Source organism: Orussus abietinus, unplaced genomic scaffold (genome assembly GCF_000612105.2).
Source record: "Orussus abietinus isolate OABI.00-Male unplaced genomic scaffold, Oabi_2.0 scaffold84, whole genome shotgun sequence".
Lineage (NCBI taxonomy): Eukaryota > Metazoa > Arthropoda > Insecta > Hymenoptera > Orussidae > Orussus > Orussus abietinus.
Window position 1 is genome coordinate 143,403 of NW_019394591.1, and position 13,412 is coordinate 156,814.

Genomic DNA, 13,412 nt, shown 5'->3' on the forward strand with positions numbered 1-13,412 from the left:
GCTCCATGTTTACATAATATTTTTCTACCAGATATACAAAACATTTCCTTTCATTTTAATACAAGTATTTTTTAAATGTTATCTGCCGAATACATTATAAACGTTTTAAAAATATTTAAAATCAAAATCACACGTTTTGCTCCCATAACGAAATAGCGGAACGAAAATATTACAAATATTTGTCGTGTTTTTTCATACCAAATGAAGTGTCTGATAATAATCATGAAGTAAAAAATGTATTTTTATTATGCGTTAATAAATTATTGAAACTAAATATGTCATTGAGATTCTGCACGAGTATTTCAGATATCTTCGAATGAAATCTACAAGACGTTCTAAAAAATCTGTCGCTTCTGATATTTAGCAAAGATTACAAAGAAATCTTTATAAATTATTCTATGCTATTAGGGATTTGTACGCAGTGATAATTATTTTATGTAATTATATATCGTAGATTTAATAATAATAAATTCTGTTCTATTCGTAGCGACTACCTTTCTGGAGCTGTGGAAGCGACATCAAGCTGTACTTGTGTGGGAGTGGGATCTTCAACATTCCGAGGGAGATGAAGAACCTAGGCCAGAATTTGAAGCGTCTGTCAAAACCTTTCGAATTAATCCAGTTACTAGGGAAAGAGAACCTTACATGTCGGTATGGTCGAGAACACTCAGATTCATGGCCACGGGTTCAATGGTATTGTTTATGGTATGATTACTGTACAATACGAAATAACTAGGCTGGTAATAAAAATAAATAGATACCAAAATTATCGAATCTAAGAAGGGAAATCACATTAGGTATTTTTAAACTTTCTTTAAGAATTTTTTCAAGGCGGACAAAATAATTTGTTTAAATTGTGGGATCATTTTATGAATGTTTTAAACTACATCTCGAATTTCTTTTAAATCATTACCGATGGAATTATTCAAGTTGTAAGCTGCCGTTCATCGAAGGTCGTAATCAGAGTTGGCTATTTGCGTGCAATGTGGAGGTCACAAATTCGATCTAAAAGCAAAATGGTATATTTCCTACATTATTAACATGTTTTCCAAGAATATGAACCAATTGCATCTGAAAATGTTGAAAAGTGAATGTTTTAGGGGTATTTGAACAAAAGTGTATCAATTTTCACCATTTTTTTGCAGTTGTTTTGCCATAAAAAATACATTAAATTATGATATCATCGTGAAAGTTAGTTCGTGTCCTTTGTAATTAAATAAAGAAAGATATCATCTTTTTTAATAACGATTCGTCAATAACTTTTTGACCTAGAGTGCACGCAAGTCGAAAAAAAACTCATCGTTTCGGGAAAAATACGTTTGAAAAAGAAATTATCGAAAATTAGAAATTCGAAACAGTAATCAAATAAGTGCTTACCGATCAGCGATCAGCGATTCCAGCACCATAGAATAATTCTTCTTCTGCTTCATAAGCATCATTTAGAGCCTGCATTTCCTCTTTTAAGGTGAAGTGAAACCCCCCGCAAAGCAGTCGATTCGAATAAAACATTTTCTTTAAGGGTATTGGACCAAACTATCCGAAACTTTAATACGTGACTCGTGATCATCTAAGAATCGTCCTGACACATTCAAAATTTGAATTTTTCCAAAAAATTTTCAACTTAGCTCAGACCAGAACCAAAATGGCGTCGAGCTCTCATATTTCGAGCAATATAGAATTATCGAGGGCTCCGATATGAGAATCGAAAGGGTCAGGACAATTTTACGACAATTTAGAACACTCTGGTAATCGATAAACTTACATTTGAACGGGATAAAGGCAAAAAAAGTGTTGTATGCGCTTCTTTGCTAAAACGATGGTAATACGAGGTCTCGGAGTAAAAATTTAATTGACCTGGAAATCACAGATGGCGCAGGGGGTCGCTCTGCAGTCAATTATGGCCCCAGAAAGCACGAATCCAGAGGTTTTCTGGAGTTTTACTTCGATTTCTTTATAATTATTGTACGAAAACGACAGGTGGAATATGCCATTTGGTACAATACCCAATGTAATTCGATACAGCTGTCAATATAAAAATGAACGTCGGCAACGTAGGTATTTAGAAAAATCTTTCCCGACGTCGATCAAGTTCCTCGACGTCTTTCACTTCACCTTAAGGGATTACCTGTGCGACTGCTCCATTCTACTTGCTGTGCGCCACTGTGCGGTCGAGCGCCGAACTAAACGGCGTTTCCTTTTGGGCTCACAGCATCGGGACAAATTCGATTTTCTTGTTGAAACTTTGGGAACATAATCTCCAATCGTTATACTAACAATTTATGCAATATAAAGAAATTCGATTTTTTGAATCGCCTAATGTGGTTTCTCCCCTTAATCAAAACGTTCTCTCCGTACGATTCCAAAATGTTTATAATCGAAATGTCTAAGTTTCCTGAATATCTAATTTATAAATTTAATAATGGAATAATTTCACCGATACTATAATAAAATGTTAGAATGTTCTATTTTAAAAACTAGAACCGATTCCACTTCTTATTGTCTGTGATAAATAATAAATCTGTACACGGCATCAGTTGTTTCGATAGTTTTGTTTCATTTGCAATTAATAAGTATCTAAAAAACAAAGTCTTCGTTTAGGATACTTGATTATATTTTAAACCGAACAAGGAAATATCTCAATCACACGTTTGCAAACATTTGTTGCCTAATGTTTATGATTGTCTGTTACAGATATGTATTGTTTTGGGCGCAGTTTTGGGAACCATAATATATCGAATTTCTTTGGTGTCTGTGTTTTATGGAGGTGGAGGATTTTTTCTAAAAAACCACGCCAAGATCTTTACTTCCATGACCGCAGCTCTTATCAACTTGGTCATCATCATGATACTGACACGAATATATCATCGTCTGGCGAGGTGGTTGACGAATATGGAGAATCCGAGGACGCAAACGGAATACGAAGCCAGTTACACGTTCAAGATTTTCCTTTTCGAATTTGTCAATTTTTACTCATCCCTAATTTATATAGCTTTTTTCAAGGTATGTAAGTGTTAAGAAAATGCTTTCACTTTCGTCATTGCTTATTATATCAGGATCACGAAGAATTGCAATATGTGGAAAAGCCGCACTAAACGTAAAAAGGTGTTTTCTACTGAAGTACATTTTTCAGTAAACACCTACGGGTCCCAAAAATCTGCTCGCAATATTTCTGCATTTGGAAGAATCAATTCAATGGTGCCGCATTATCTCCGTGAATGCTGAAATCAAGAAGTTCGATAATGCTTAGTACCAAATTACAATTTCGATCACTATACAACTAATTCCATATTTGAGCCGTTTCCCAGTAGCACAAAATATTTCACCTATATTTTCTATATATTTAACGAATATCCTATATCTTGTAAATATTTAGCAGACATTTGAAATATTTACGAAACGTTTACTTTAGAATATTATCCCTAGAATATTTTTATAATATTAGATCCACGTGTTTTCATAATATTTTTCTACAAGATATACGAAACATTTCGTTTTATTTTAATACAAGTGTTTTTTTAAATATTATCTGCCGAACACATTATAAACGTTTTCAAAATACTTAATATCAAAATCACAGAAAAGTGAAACACGTCGAGGAACTTCATCGACGCCGGTAAAAAAGGTTTTTCTAAATACCTACGTTGCCGACGTTCGTTTTTATATTGACAGCTGTTTGGAATTATATTAGGTACCGTACTAAATGGCATAATTCGTCCGTCGTTTCCGTACAATAATTATAAAGAAATCGAAGTAGAACTCCAGAAATCCTCTGGATTCATGATTTCAGAAGTCCTAATTGACTACAAAAGGACCTCCTGCGCCATCTGTGATTTCCGTGTCAACTAAATTTTCACTCCGAGACCTCGTATTATCGTCGTTTTAGCATAGAAGCGCAACAAAACACTTTTTTGCCTTTATCCCGTTCAAATGCGAGTTGATTGATTACCAGAGTGGTCTAAATTGCCATAAAGTTTACTAAATTATCCTGACATTTTCGTTTCTGAGATGAGAGCTTTTAATAATTGTACATCGGTCGAAATATGAGAGTTCGACGGAATTTTGGTTCTAGTCTGGACTAAGTTAAATCATTTTTTTCAAAAATCCAAATTTTGAATGCGTAAGGACAATTCCTCGGTTATCACGAATCACGTGTCATAGTTTCGGACAGTTTGGTCCAATACCCTTAAAAAAAGGGTTTTATTCGAATCGACTGATTTTGAGGGGGTTTCACATCACCTTAATCTGTTATCAAACAAAAACGCAAGCGTAACATCCTACTCAGGCTTGCAAGATTAATTTGGCGCATGTCTCCTTGAACAAATTTATCTATTGCACTATAATTGAACCCAATCAAACCGACTTCTTGATTGTTTTACAATTAATGTGCGTTTAAGGGGATGTGAAAGTGGCATCTGGAAGCTCAATCGTTCATGAAACTTTTCTACGAAATGGGTGTACCGAATCGTTTCAAACATTACAACGTGAATGTGGAGGCTTCAAGGTAAGTCCTGAAACTCATGATATTTCAATTTTTTATACAATACTTTGAAAACATCTATAAACAAATTAGGAAAAAATTGAAATTTAATGGGTGTCAGGACCTTCCTTATAGCTTTCATATTCACATTGACAAGTTCAAAACGATTCGGTACACTCAGTTCGGAGGAAAGTTTTATTAACGAGACCTCTTCGCCTTAAGGGGATGTGAAAGTGACATCCGAAAGCTCAGTCGTTCATAAAACTTTTTTTCGAACTGAGTGTCCCAAATCGTTTCATACTTTAAAACGTGAATATAAAGACCCTAATGAAGGTCCTGAAACTCGCGAAATTTCATTTTTTACAAACTATTTTCAAAATACCTATAAACAAATTTGGTAAGAATTGGAATTTCATGAGTTTCAGAACCTTCCTTATAGTCTCCCTATTCACGTTGCAATGTTTCAAACTGTTCGCTAAACCGAGTTGGGAGATAAGTTTTATAAACAAAACCTCTTCGACGCCACTTTCACATCACCTTAAGTATCTTTCTTCGGTACTCCGCTTCCTTCAGAAATGTACAACGTAAGTTGTTTCTATTTCGCTTCTTTAGGGTAGATTTTTCGTTCATCCTGGGGACACGGATGCTCGTTCTTCGGAATTTTATCGAATAAAGACTGATGTTTGCGACCCGGCTGGGTGTCTCTCCGAGGTGTGCATTCAATTGGCGATTATAATGATCGGCAAGCAGTGCTTTAATAATTTCTTAGAAATTCTCAACCCGAAAATGTGGAACTGGTGGCGGAAAAGGACGCAAGTCGCCGCGACGAAGGACCACGATAGAGAATACCCGCGATGGGAAAAAGATTACCAACTTCAAGATCCTGGAAAACTCGCCTTATTCGACGAGTATCTCGAGATGAGTAAGTACCACTGAAATTAATTGTTGCCTAGCGGTGTTCCACGATCCTAAAATATAAGCCACCGGCACAAAATATTTGTCCTATATTTTCTATATATTTAACGAATATCCTATATTTTGTAAATATTTACCAGACATTTGAAATACTTGCAAAACGTNATGTTTATAAATTATTGAAATTAAATATGTCATTGAGATTTTCAACAAATACTTCACATGCCTATTATCATTTCTAATGGTAATTACTACTGCACCGTTTAGGCGTAGCGTCAAGGGTACAGTACCTATTGCCAACATTGCATTTACCATTTCATGTGGTCCGTCTCATCGTTTTTGTACTTCATATTAACACAATGTTTTACCTATGTCGCTATAGTAATTGTAACCAGTTTATTTTTTTCCGTGTTGCTTACCGAAATCACGTGGAGGTCACATCTACCTTTTATACAACGATATAGGCGAATTCTGAGACAAGCTTTCAATACATTGTTATTTAATTTTCAGTTCTCCAGTACGGTTTTGTAACATTGTTCGTCGCAGCCTTTCCCTTGGCGCCCCTCTTTGCATTGTTAAATAACATCGTTGAGATTCGACTGGATGCTTATAAAATGGTCAAAGAAGCCAGGAGACCATTGGCCGAGAGAGTCGAAGACATCGGTGCGTGGTTTGGCATACTTCGTGGCGTCACGTATGCTGCAGTGGTATCTAACGTATGTAAAAATGTGCAATTTATCGTTTTCTCAAAAGTTAGCGTCATGATGAAATTATCTAAGATCTCGAAGCTTGTTACTCCTTCCGGGAAAATCGTGTGTCCTATTCCTACATTCAGGCCGAGAACTACAAACGACGAGCAGCAATCGACAACCAACACGCAGAAAATTAATATTGTAATCATTACACATGCTCATGGGGAAAAGTATCGTTGTAACCATAAGGAGAAGTGAAACACGTCGAATAACTTGATCAACGTCGATAAAGAAGATTTTTCTAAATGCCTACGTTGCCGACGTTCGTTTTTATATCGACAGCTGTACCGAATTATATTGGGTAATGTACCAAATGGCATACTCCACCTGTCGTTTTCGTACAATAATTATCAAGAAATCGAAGTAAAACTCTAGAAATCCTCTGGATTCATGCTTTCTGGGGCCCTAATTGACTGCAGAGGGATCCCCTGCGCCATCTGTGATTTCCAGGTCAATTAAATATTCACTCCGAGACCTCGTATTACCATCGTTTTAGCATATGAGCGTATAAAACACTTTTGTTGCCCTTATCCCGTTCAAATGCGAGTTTATCGACTATCAAAGTGTTTTAAATTATCGTAAAATTGTCCTGACCCTTTCGATTCTCATATCAGAACCTTCGATAATTATATACTGATCGAAATATGAGAGCTCGACGCCATTTTGGTTCTCATTTGGGCTGAGTTAAAAAATTTGTTTAAAAAATCCAAATTTTGAATGTGTCAGGACAATTCTTAGATGATCAGCAGTGATGTGCCAAAGTTTCGGACAGTTTGGTCTAATACCCTTAAAAAAAAGTGTTGTATTCGAATCGACTAATTTGAAGGGGGTTTCACTTCACCTTAAGACACAGCGCGAGAAGCATTCGGGTCGTGATATGCATCAGTTGCGCGACAGTAATAAATACATTGCTGCACGTTACTTTCTACATGTATGGACATGTAATGGGTACACTAGCGAACGTTATCATATACAGATGTTATGTGGTAGCAATTGCTTCAGTCGACGAGTTTATGCGGTCACGATTGTAAATATAACTGTCGCATTGTACTGTAATCATTCTTTGTAATAATGTGTATTACAATGAAATTCTATATTTGACATTTTTAGCAGAGTAATCGTTACTTTGTAGAACTGCTGTCCTTATATTTACCAGCGATTGCTGTTACATCTATCCCAATTGTAGTAATTATAAGAACTTTTTTCTCTCCGTGTAATGATACCGCTGGAGTTTTTCAAAATGATGATCGGGACTGCAGAAAATTTGCTTTGCTCATTGGTTGTCGCCTGCTACTCGTCGTCATGAATATATGGATCGCTCACTCTCTGTACTTTAATATGGCTCCGAATGGGTCTAACAGGACTTTTCTACTATGCGTTATTTCTCTCTCTAAGGGTTGGAATAAAATTATGATTGATCCCTAGGCGTTCGTCATTGCTTACACATCCGACTTCATTCCAAGGAGCGTATATGCTTTTGTATATTCACCCACAAATGATCTGGTTGGTTACATCGACAGCTCTTTGTCGGAGTTCAACACCTCTGACTATCGTGAAGATATGATAAGCGATACCGACGATACAAACCCGCCAACTTGTCAGTACAGGGGATACAGGAATGGCCCGGACCACAAAGACGATCCTTATGGACTTAGCTCCCAATATTGGCACGTATTTGCAGCTCGACTTGCATTCGTCGTCGTCTTCGAACACGTTGTAAGTCATTTTCATCATTCTTTCTCGGTGACAATATACGCTTTCGAGTTTTGCTTACATACAGTTTGGGAGTAAAAATACGAAATTCCGTGGGTGTTAACCCGTTAACCGGGTACGACGAAATTTTTTGTCATCCCAGGAAAGACACCTCATATGGGCATAACGGCATTTTTCGTAATGGAAATTTTTAACGTAATATGGTGAACGAAGAAAAACGTCCCCGTTGTGTAACGAGTTGTACAATAGTTAATTCCCCGGTTAAGAGGTTAAGACCTTCCTTAGGGTCAGTATTTTGTTAAGGTGAAGTGAAACACGTCGAGGAACTTGATCAATGTCGATAAAGAAGATTTTTCTAAATGCCTACGTTGCCGACGTTCGTTTTTATATTGACAGCTGTGTCGAATTACATTGAATATTGTACGAAATGGCATACTACACCTTTTGTTTTCGTATAATACATATCAAGAAATCGAAGTAAAACTCCAGAAATCCTCTGGATTCAAGCTTTCTGGGTCCCTAATTGACTGCAGCGGGACACCCTGCGCCATCTGTGATTTCCAGGTCAATTAAATTGTCACTCCGAGACCCCGGATTCCCATCGTTTTAGCATAGAAGCGTATACAACACTTTTGTTGCCCTTATCCTGTTCAAATGCGAGTTTATCGATTACCAGAGTGTTCTAAATTGTCGTAAAATTGTCCTGACCCTTTCGATTCTCATATCAGAGCCTTCGATAATTGTATATCGATCGAAGTATGAGAGCCCGACGCCATTTTGGTTCTGGTCTGAGCTGAGTTAAGAAATTTTTGACAAAAATCCAAATTTTGAATGTGTCAGGACAATTCTTAGATGATCAGGAGTGATGCGTCAAAGTTTCGGACAGTTTGGTCTAATACCCTTAAAAAAAGTGTTGTATTCGAATCGACTGATTTGAAGGGTGTTTCACTTCACCTTAAGGGTTGGGTAATTTGAACACATACGCGTTTCATCCCTTTTCTTTGGGGTTAGCAACACCGGGCTCGCGTATAACGAACTCTCTTGGACGATGCCGCTGGTCTTTAATCTAGAAACTATTTCCAACATTATCGGATTTTTCAGGTGTTCGCGTTGACAGGAATAATGAGCTACGCAATTCCTGCCGTTCCACGTTCCATAGCAACGCAAGTACAGCGAGAACGATTACTAGCCCAAGAAGCTAAATACGAGAAAGGTTTGAAGGGAAAACAAGAGGAAGACGAACTGTTGGCCATTCTGAGGGAAACCAGTGATTTAGGTCGACCCTACGGGGGCCGAGGAAGCTTTGGAAGACGCGTCAGCAAACTAAGCGACGGCGTGGATGCTTACGTCGATTTCGGAGGAAGACATAAAAGATAGTGATACTTGAACGGTATGGGAAATAACGAGAAAGGTTTGAAGGGAAAACAACAGGAAGACGAACTGTTGGCAATTCTGAGGGAAACCAGTGATTTAGGTCGACCCTACGGGGGCCGAGGAAGCTTTGGAAGACGAGTTAGTAAACTAAGCGATGGCGTGGATGCTTACGTCGATTTCGGAGGAAGACATAAAAGACAGTGATGCTTCAACGGTATGGGAAATAACGTAATACATGTAAAATGTTGTACATACATCCGCATACAAGTCAGGTTTGTTAATTTCAATAAGTGAAATGAGATGTGCGGAACGGTTAGTTCTACTAGACTCGTAGTAGGGGAGACCGAGATCAATGATAACAATTTTTACGTTTTTATTTCTACAATTAATTGTAAGAGCTCTTTATGATAGAAACTTGATCCATATGATAAGCAACCCTTCCCCCGAAAGACAGCCTACATTTTAATGCTACAAGTTCCTATAAACATCAGCAATTTTTATATTCTCTACTACATATATTCGTTACAGTTGAAACCGTTGCAGGGTACGGTTGTAACCCGCTACTTTAAATTTAGAAATTATGTTGTCAAATTTGGATTCAGCGGCCACGAATACCGTTAGAAACTTATTTTTATAAAAATTCAACCCTTTATATTGGATCCGCCATCTCGAATCTTAAAGTTCTGTTACCAGATTTGAATTAAGCTGTTATGAAAACCACGACAAACCGTTTTTTTTTAATTATTCACAAAAACACATAAAACGATGGTAATACGAAGCTTTGGAGTGAACATTTAGTTGACTTGGAAATCGCAGATGGCGCAGGGTGTCCATCTGCAGTCAATTAAGCACTCAAATTTCATGTATTCAGGGAATTTCTGGAGTTTTACTTGGATTTCTTTATAATTATTGTACGAAAACGACAGGTGGAGTATGCAATTTGTTAGAATACCCAATATAATTCAACACAGCTGTCATTGTAAAAACGAACGGCGGCAACGTAGGTATTTAGAATAATCTTCTTTACCGACGTCGATCAAGTTTCTCGACGTGTTTCACTTCACCTTAACTCTTTGTTTTTCAAATCCACCTCTGTAATTAAAATAACGACAATTTGACTGATTGGGGACGAATTCGAGGCACAGAGGTTTAAAAATGTGAATTAGGTTACTTAACCGTGCCAAATGCGGCTACAAATGGCGATGAGTGTTCAATATTCTATGTTGGCTTCATTTTGTGCAATGGACAATTAAATAGAAAGTGTACTTATTCGATATAATAAGGATGAATCTTTTAACATAATTTGTAAGGTTAGTTTTGCATTATGTAGTCAATTTGGTGTGTTATACATCGATGTAATGTACAGAGCACGATTTCAATTGTTTCGCATTCAAGGAATGATCACATTGCAATACTTTACGAATACATGTTATATTCAATTAAATTTTATCGAGTTAGCGGTCAACTATAAAGAATACAAAGTAATTTATTTTTGTTGAGTCACGCTAAGATAAGAAAATAAACGAATTGAGTCTTTAATTAGGCGAAGTAGTGATATATTTCCCTCCCAAATCGGAAAAGAGAGATCCTTAAAACTGGTAACGTATACACGTCCGTCTTTCGGTACAAAATGATATGCAGTAGAAAAAAAAAACCTTTTCTTCCTTGTAGACAACTACTGAAAAAGTAATGTAAATATTATTCGTTTAATATTAGAAAAAGTCTGTGAAATATGTAAGAGTTGTGTAATACATCACACACGACACATTCGAATATAACATACGTATATTATACGTATATTATACGTATATAATACGTATATTATACGTAGTCATATACGGGGTGTAACAGAAATGGTGGTCGCGGTATTTTTCGTATCTTAATTACATATACGTACACTATCGGCATTAACATAAAATATATGTACATTACACGTGAACGCGTCGTGTAGGATGTTGAAACCCTAAAAATTAAAAAAAATATCAACTTGAGCAGATTTGTGTAAAACAGTGTAATTCCTGAATTACCTCCAATTTCTATAAATATTTTCTGTGATTAATAACTATTATTAATAACACTGCGATCATTAAGCCATCGTACTTACCGAATGAATTGAGCACCCTATCGATTACATTTACTACATTTCACGAAAGGTAGGTAAAAATGGTTATGATTTTTGTCTATGCTGAAAAAAAAAAACAATCCAACCTCATGAATTCGTTGTTAAATCCATCGAAAAACAAACGCAAGAAATAATCATTTGACATTTTTATCGGACTATTATAATAACCTAAATTATAAAGAAAAAATTGCGTTTGTAAATGATCACGTTAATACTTCCTGATTTACCTACATGCACGAAAACAAGTACGAACAAATGTATCAACACATAAAGGGAATAATCATTCTCGGCAGAATTACTACACAATATATTCTTTATTTTACACGATTTTTCAATGTTTCATTTCCCCTCTTCCTGACGTCCAACATTATTACAATAGCTATCAATAGGATATATTCATAATAATATACATGTACATATTTATTTCGTCCTATTGATTCCTTTATTATATATAATTATATAGATATATTGGCCTATGGTTCGGAAAACAACGGGAAGACGAACTGTTGGCAATTCTGAGGGAAACCAGTGATTTAGGTCCACCCTACGAAATTTGTTTAAAAAATCCAAATTTTGAATGTGTCAGGACAATTCTTAGATGATCAGCAGTGATGTGCCAAAGTTTCGGACAGTTTGGTCTAATACCCTTANATAGATATATTGGCCTATGGTTCGTTCGATACTGCACTTTCTTGCATCTGTTTATACCTAAAACGTCTAGTTACATAACGTACATACCCACGGTCAAAATGTATCACAGTTGTGTTGGGGATAAATGGGAATTAACATTATTGGAATTACGGGGCAATAGAAGATACGGAGATCGATTGTAGTCTACTCAGCTGAACTCCTGTAGTGATAGGAGCCGTGATTAGGAAAAGCAAAAAGCACAAATCTGTCGAAATAACAGGAAATCGGAGACGCCCGACTTTTTGCTTTGGACAGTCAACAACGGCTCAGAATGTTTCTGGGTTTCACGTTTTCGTTTCTTATTGTGTTCGTGAGACATCAAATGTTACTAATAACTGAGTGCGTCATTTCTGAATGATTGTTAAAAAGAATTTTGCTCTCGCATTTCCTGTCAAAGGTATAAAATACCCAATTTCATTTAAGGGTTGAATAATAAATGAAATAAAAATTCACAAGTAGAAAAACGTTTAGGATCCGACTATTTGCGAGCATTATAGAATGCTTATTTAGATTAATTACGCTGAAATTACAAATGAAACGGACATAGGTCAATGGACTACGACTCTGTGGTGAAAAAGCCGTCGATAAACAATCGCCAGTTCAAGGGAATACCATTTATAAACTACGTGCAACAACTATATACGAGTATAGATTATCTATTCAAATTGTGTACGTATATTTTGGGAATTGGCATTTTCTAATTAGGTAATTATCCGCCTGGTTATTGAAATAATCTAACGATACCGTCTAGATTTACCAGAAATTAATGGTTATTATTTATTGTTCATTCGGCACATTATGTTTCTGTGAGTGCACGTCCATGTAGCAAGCATACGATGTAAAAACATTGTAAACCCAACGTGTGAACTTACTGCAAAGTTGTAAATTACTACGACGCAATATTTTTCTAAAAGTGATATTAAAAAACGGTTCTGCATTCAACTTTTGCATTCCTTTCATACAAACGGTACGTGTCCGTTTACTGAGCGTATTGGTGCAAAAATATTAATAACAATGATAACGCTTATTATTCAAGGTACTCGAAAAAACATGAATATGAATTAAAATAATTATATTCTGCGATTCCAAAAAGAAAAAATCAGCTAAAGTTTCGACAGTAATTAGAAATCGTGCTCAATTTTGCAATTATGTGTTGGAATTTAGAAGCCATTTGAAGAAATTTACAAATGGTTTATTCGAAAAGCATAGATAAATGAAAAAAAAAAACTACAGTTCATATGGCCATGGATGAATTCACATTTTATTAATGAGCAACTTTCTGAAATATTTCGGGTTAAAGAGCTAAATGCGAAAGTCCGTATTATAAGTATTTTATCGAAGTAGTTCTCGTTATTTCCACGGATAAGTC

At 36.1% G+C, this 13,412-nt stretch overlaps 1 protein-coding gene across 1 annotated transcript in view; it reads left to right on the forward strand.

The window, feature by feature from the left end:
• Positions 1-9,380, forward strand: part of LOC105703963 (anoctamin-4) — a 31,348-nt gene extending 21,968 nt beyond the window's left edge. The window contains exons 9-14 of the mRNA XM_023432794.1: positions 488-705; positions 2,692-3,000; positions 5,090-5,399; positions 5,903-6,108; positions 7,570-7,860; positions 8,959-9,380. Of these exons, the coding sequence (XP_023288562.1) occupies positions 488-705; positions 2,692-3,000; positions 5,090-5,399; positions 5,903-6,108; positions 7,570-7,860; positions 8,959-9,234 (1,610 nt within the window). The 3' untranslated portion in view covers positions 9,235-9,380. The remainder of the gene's footprint in view (positions 1-487; positions 706-2,691; positions 3,001-5,089; positions 5,400-5,902; positions 6,109-7,569; positions 7,861-8,958) is intronic.
• The last annotated feature ends 4,032 nt before the right edge of the window (positions 9,381-13,412 follow it).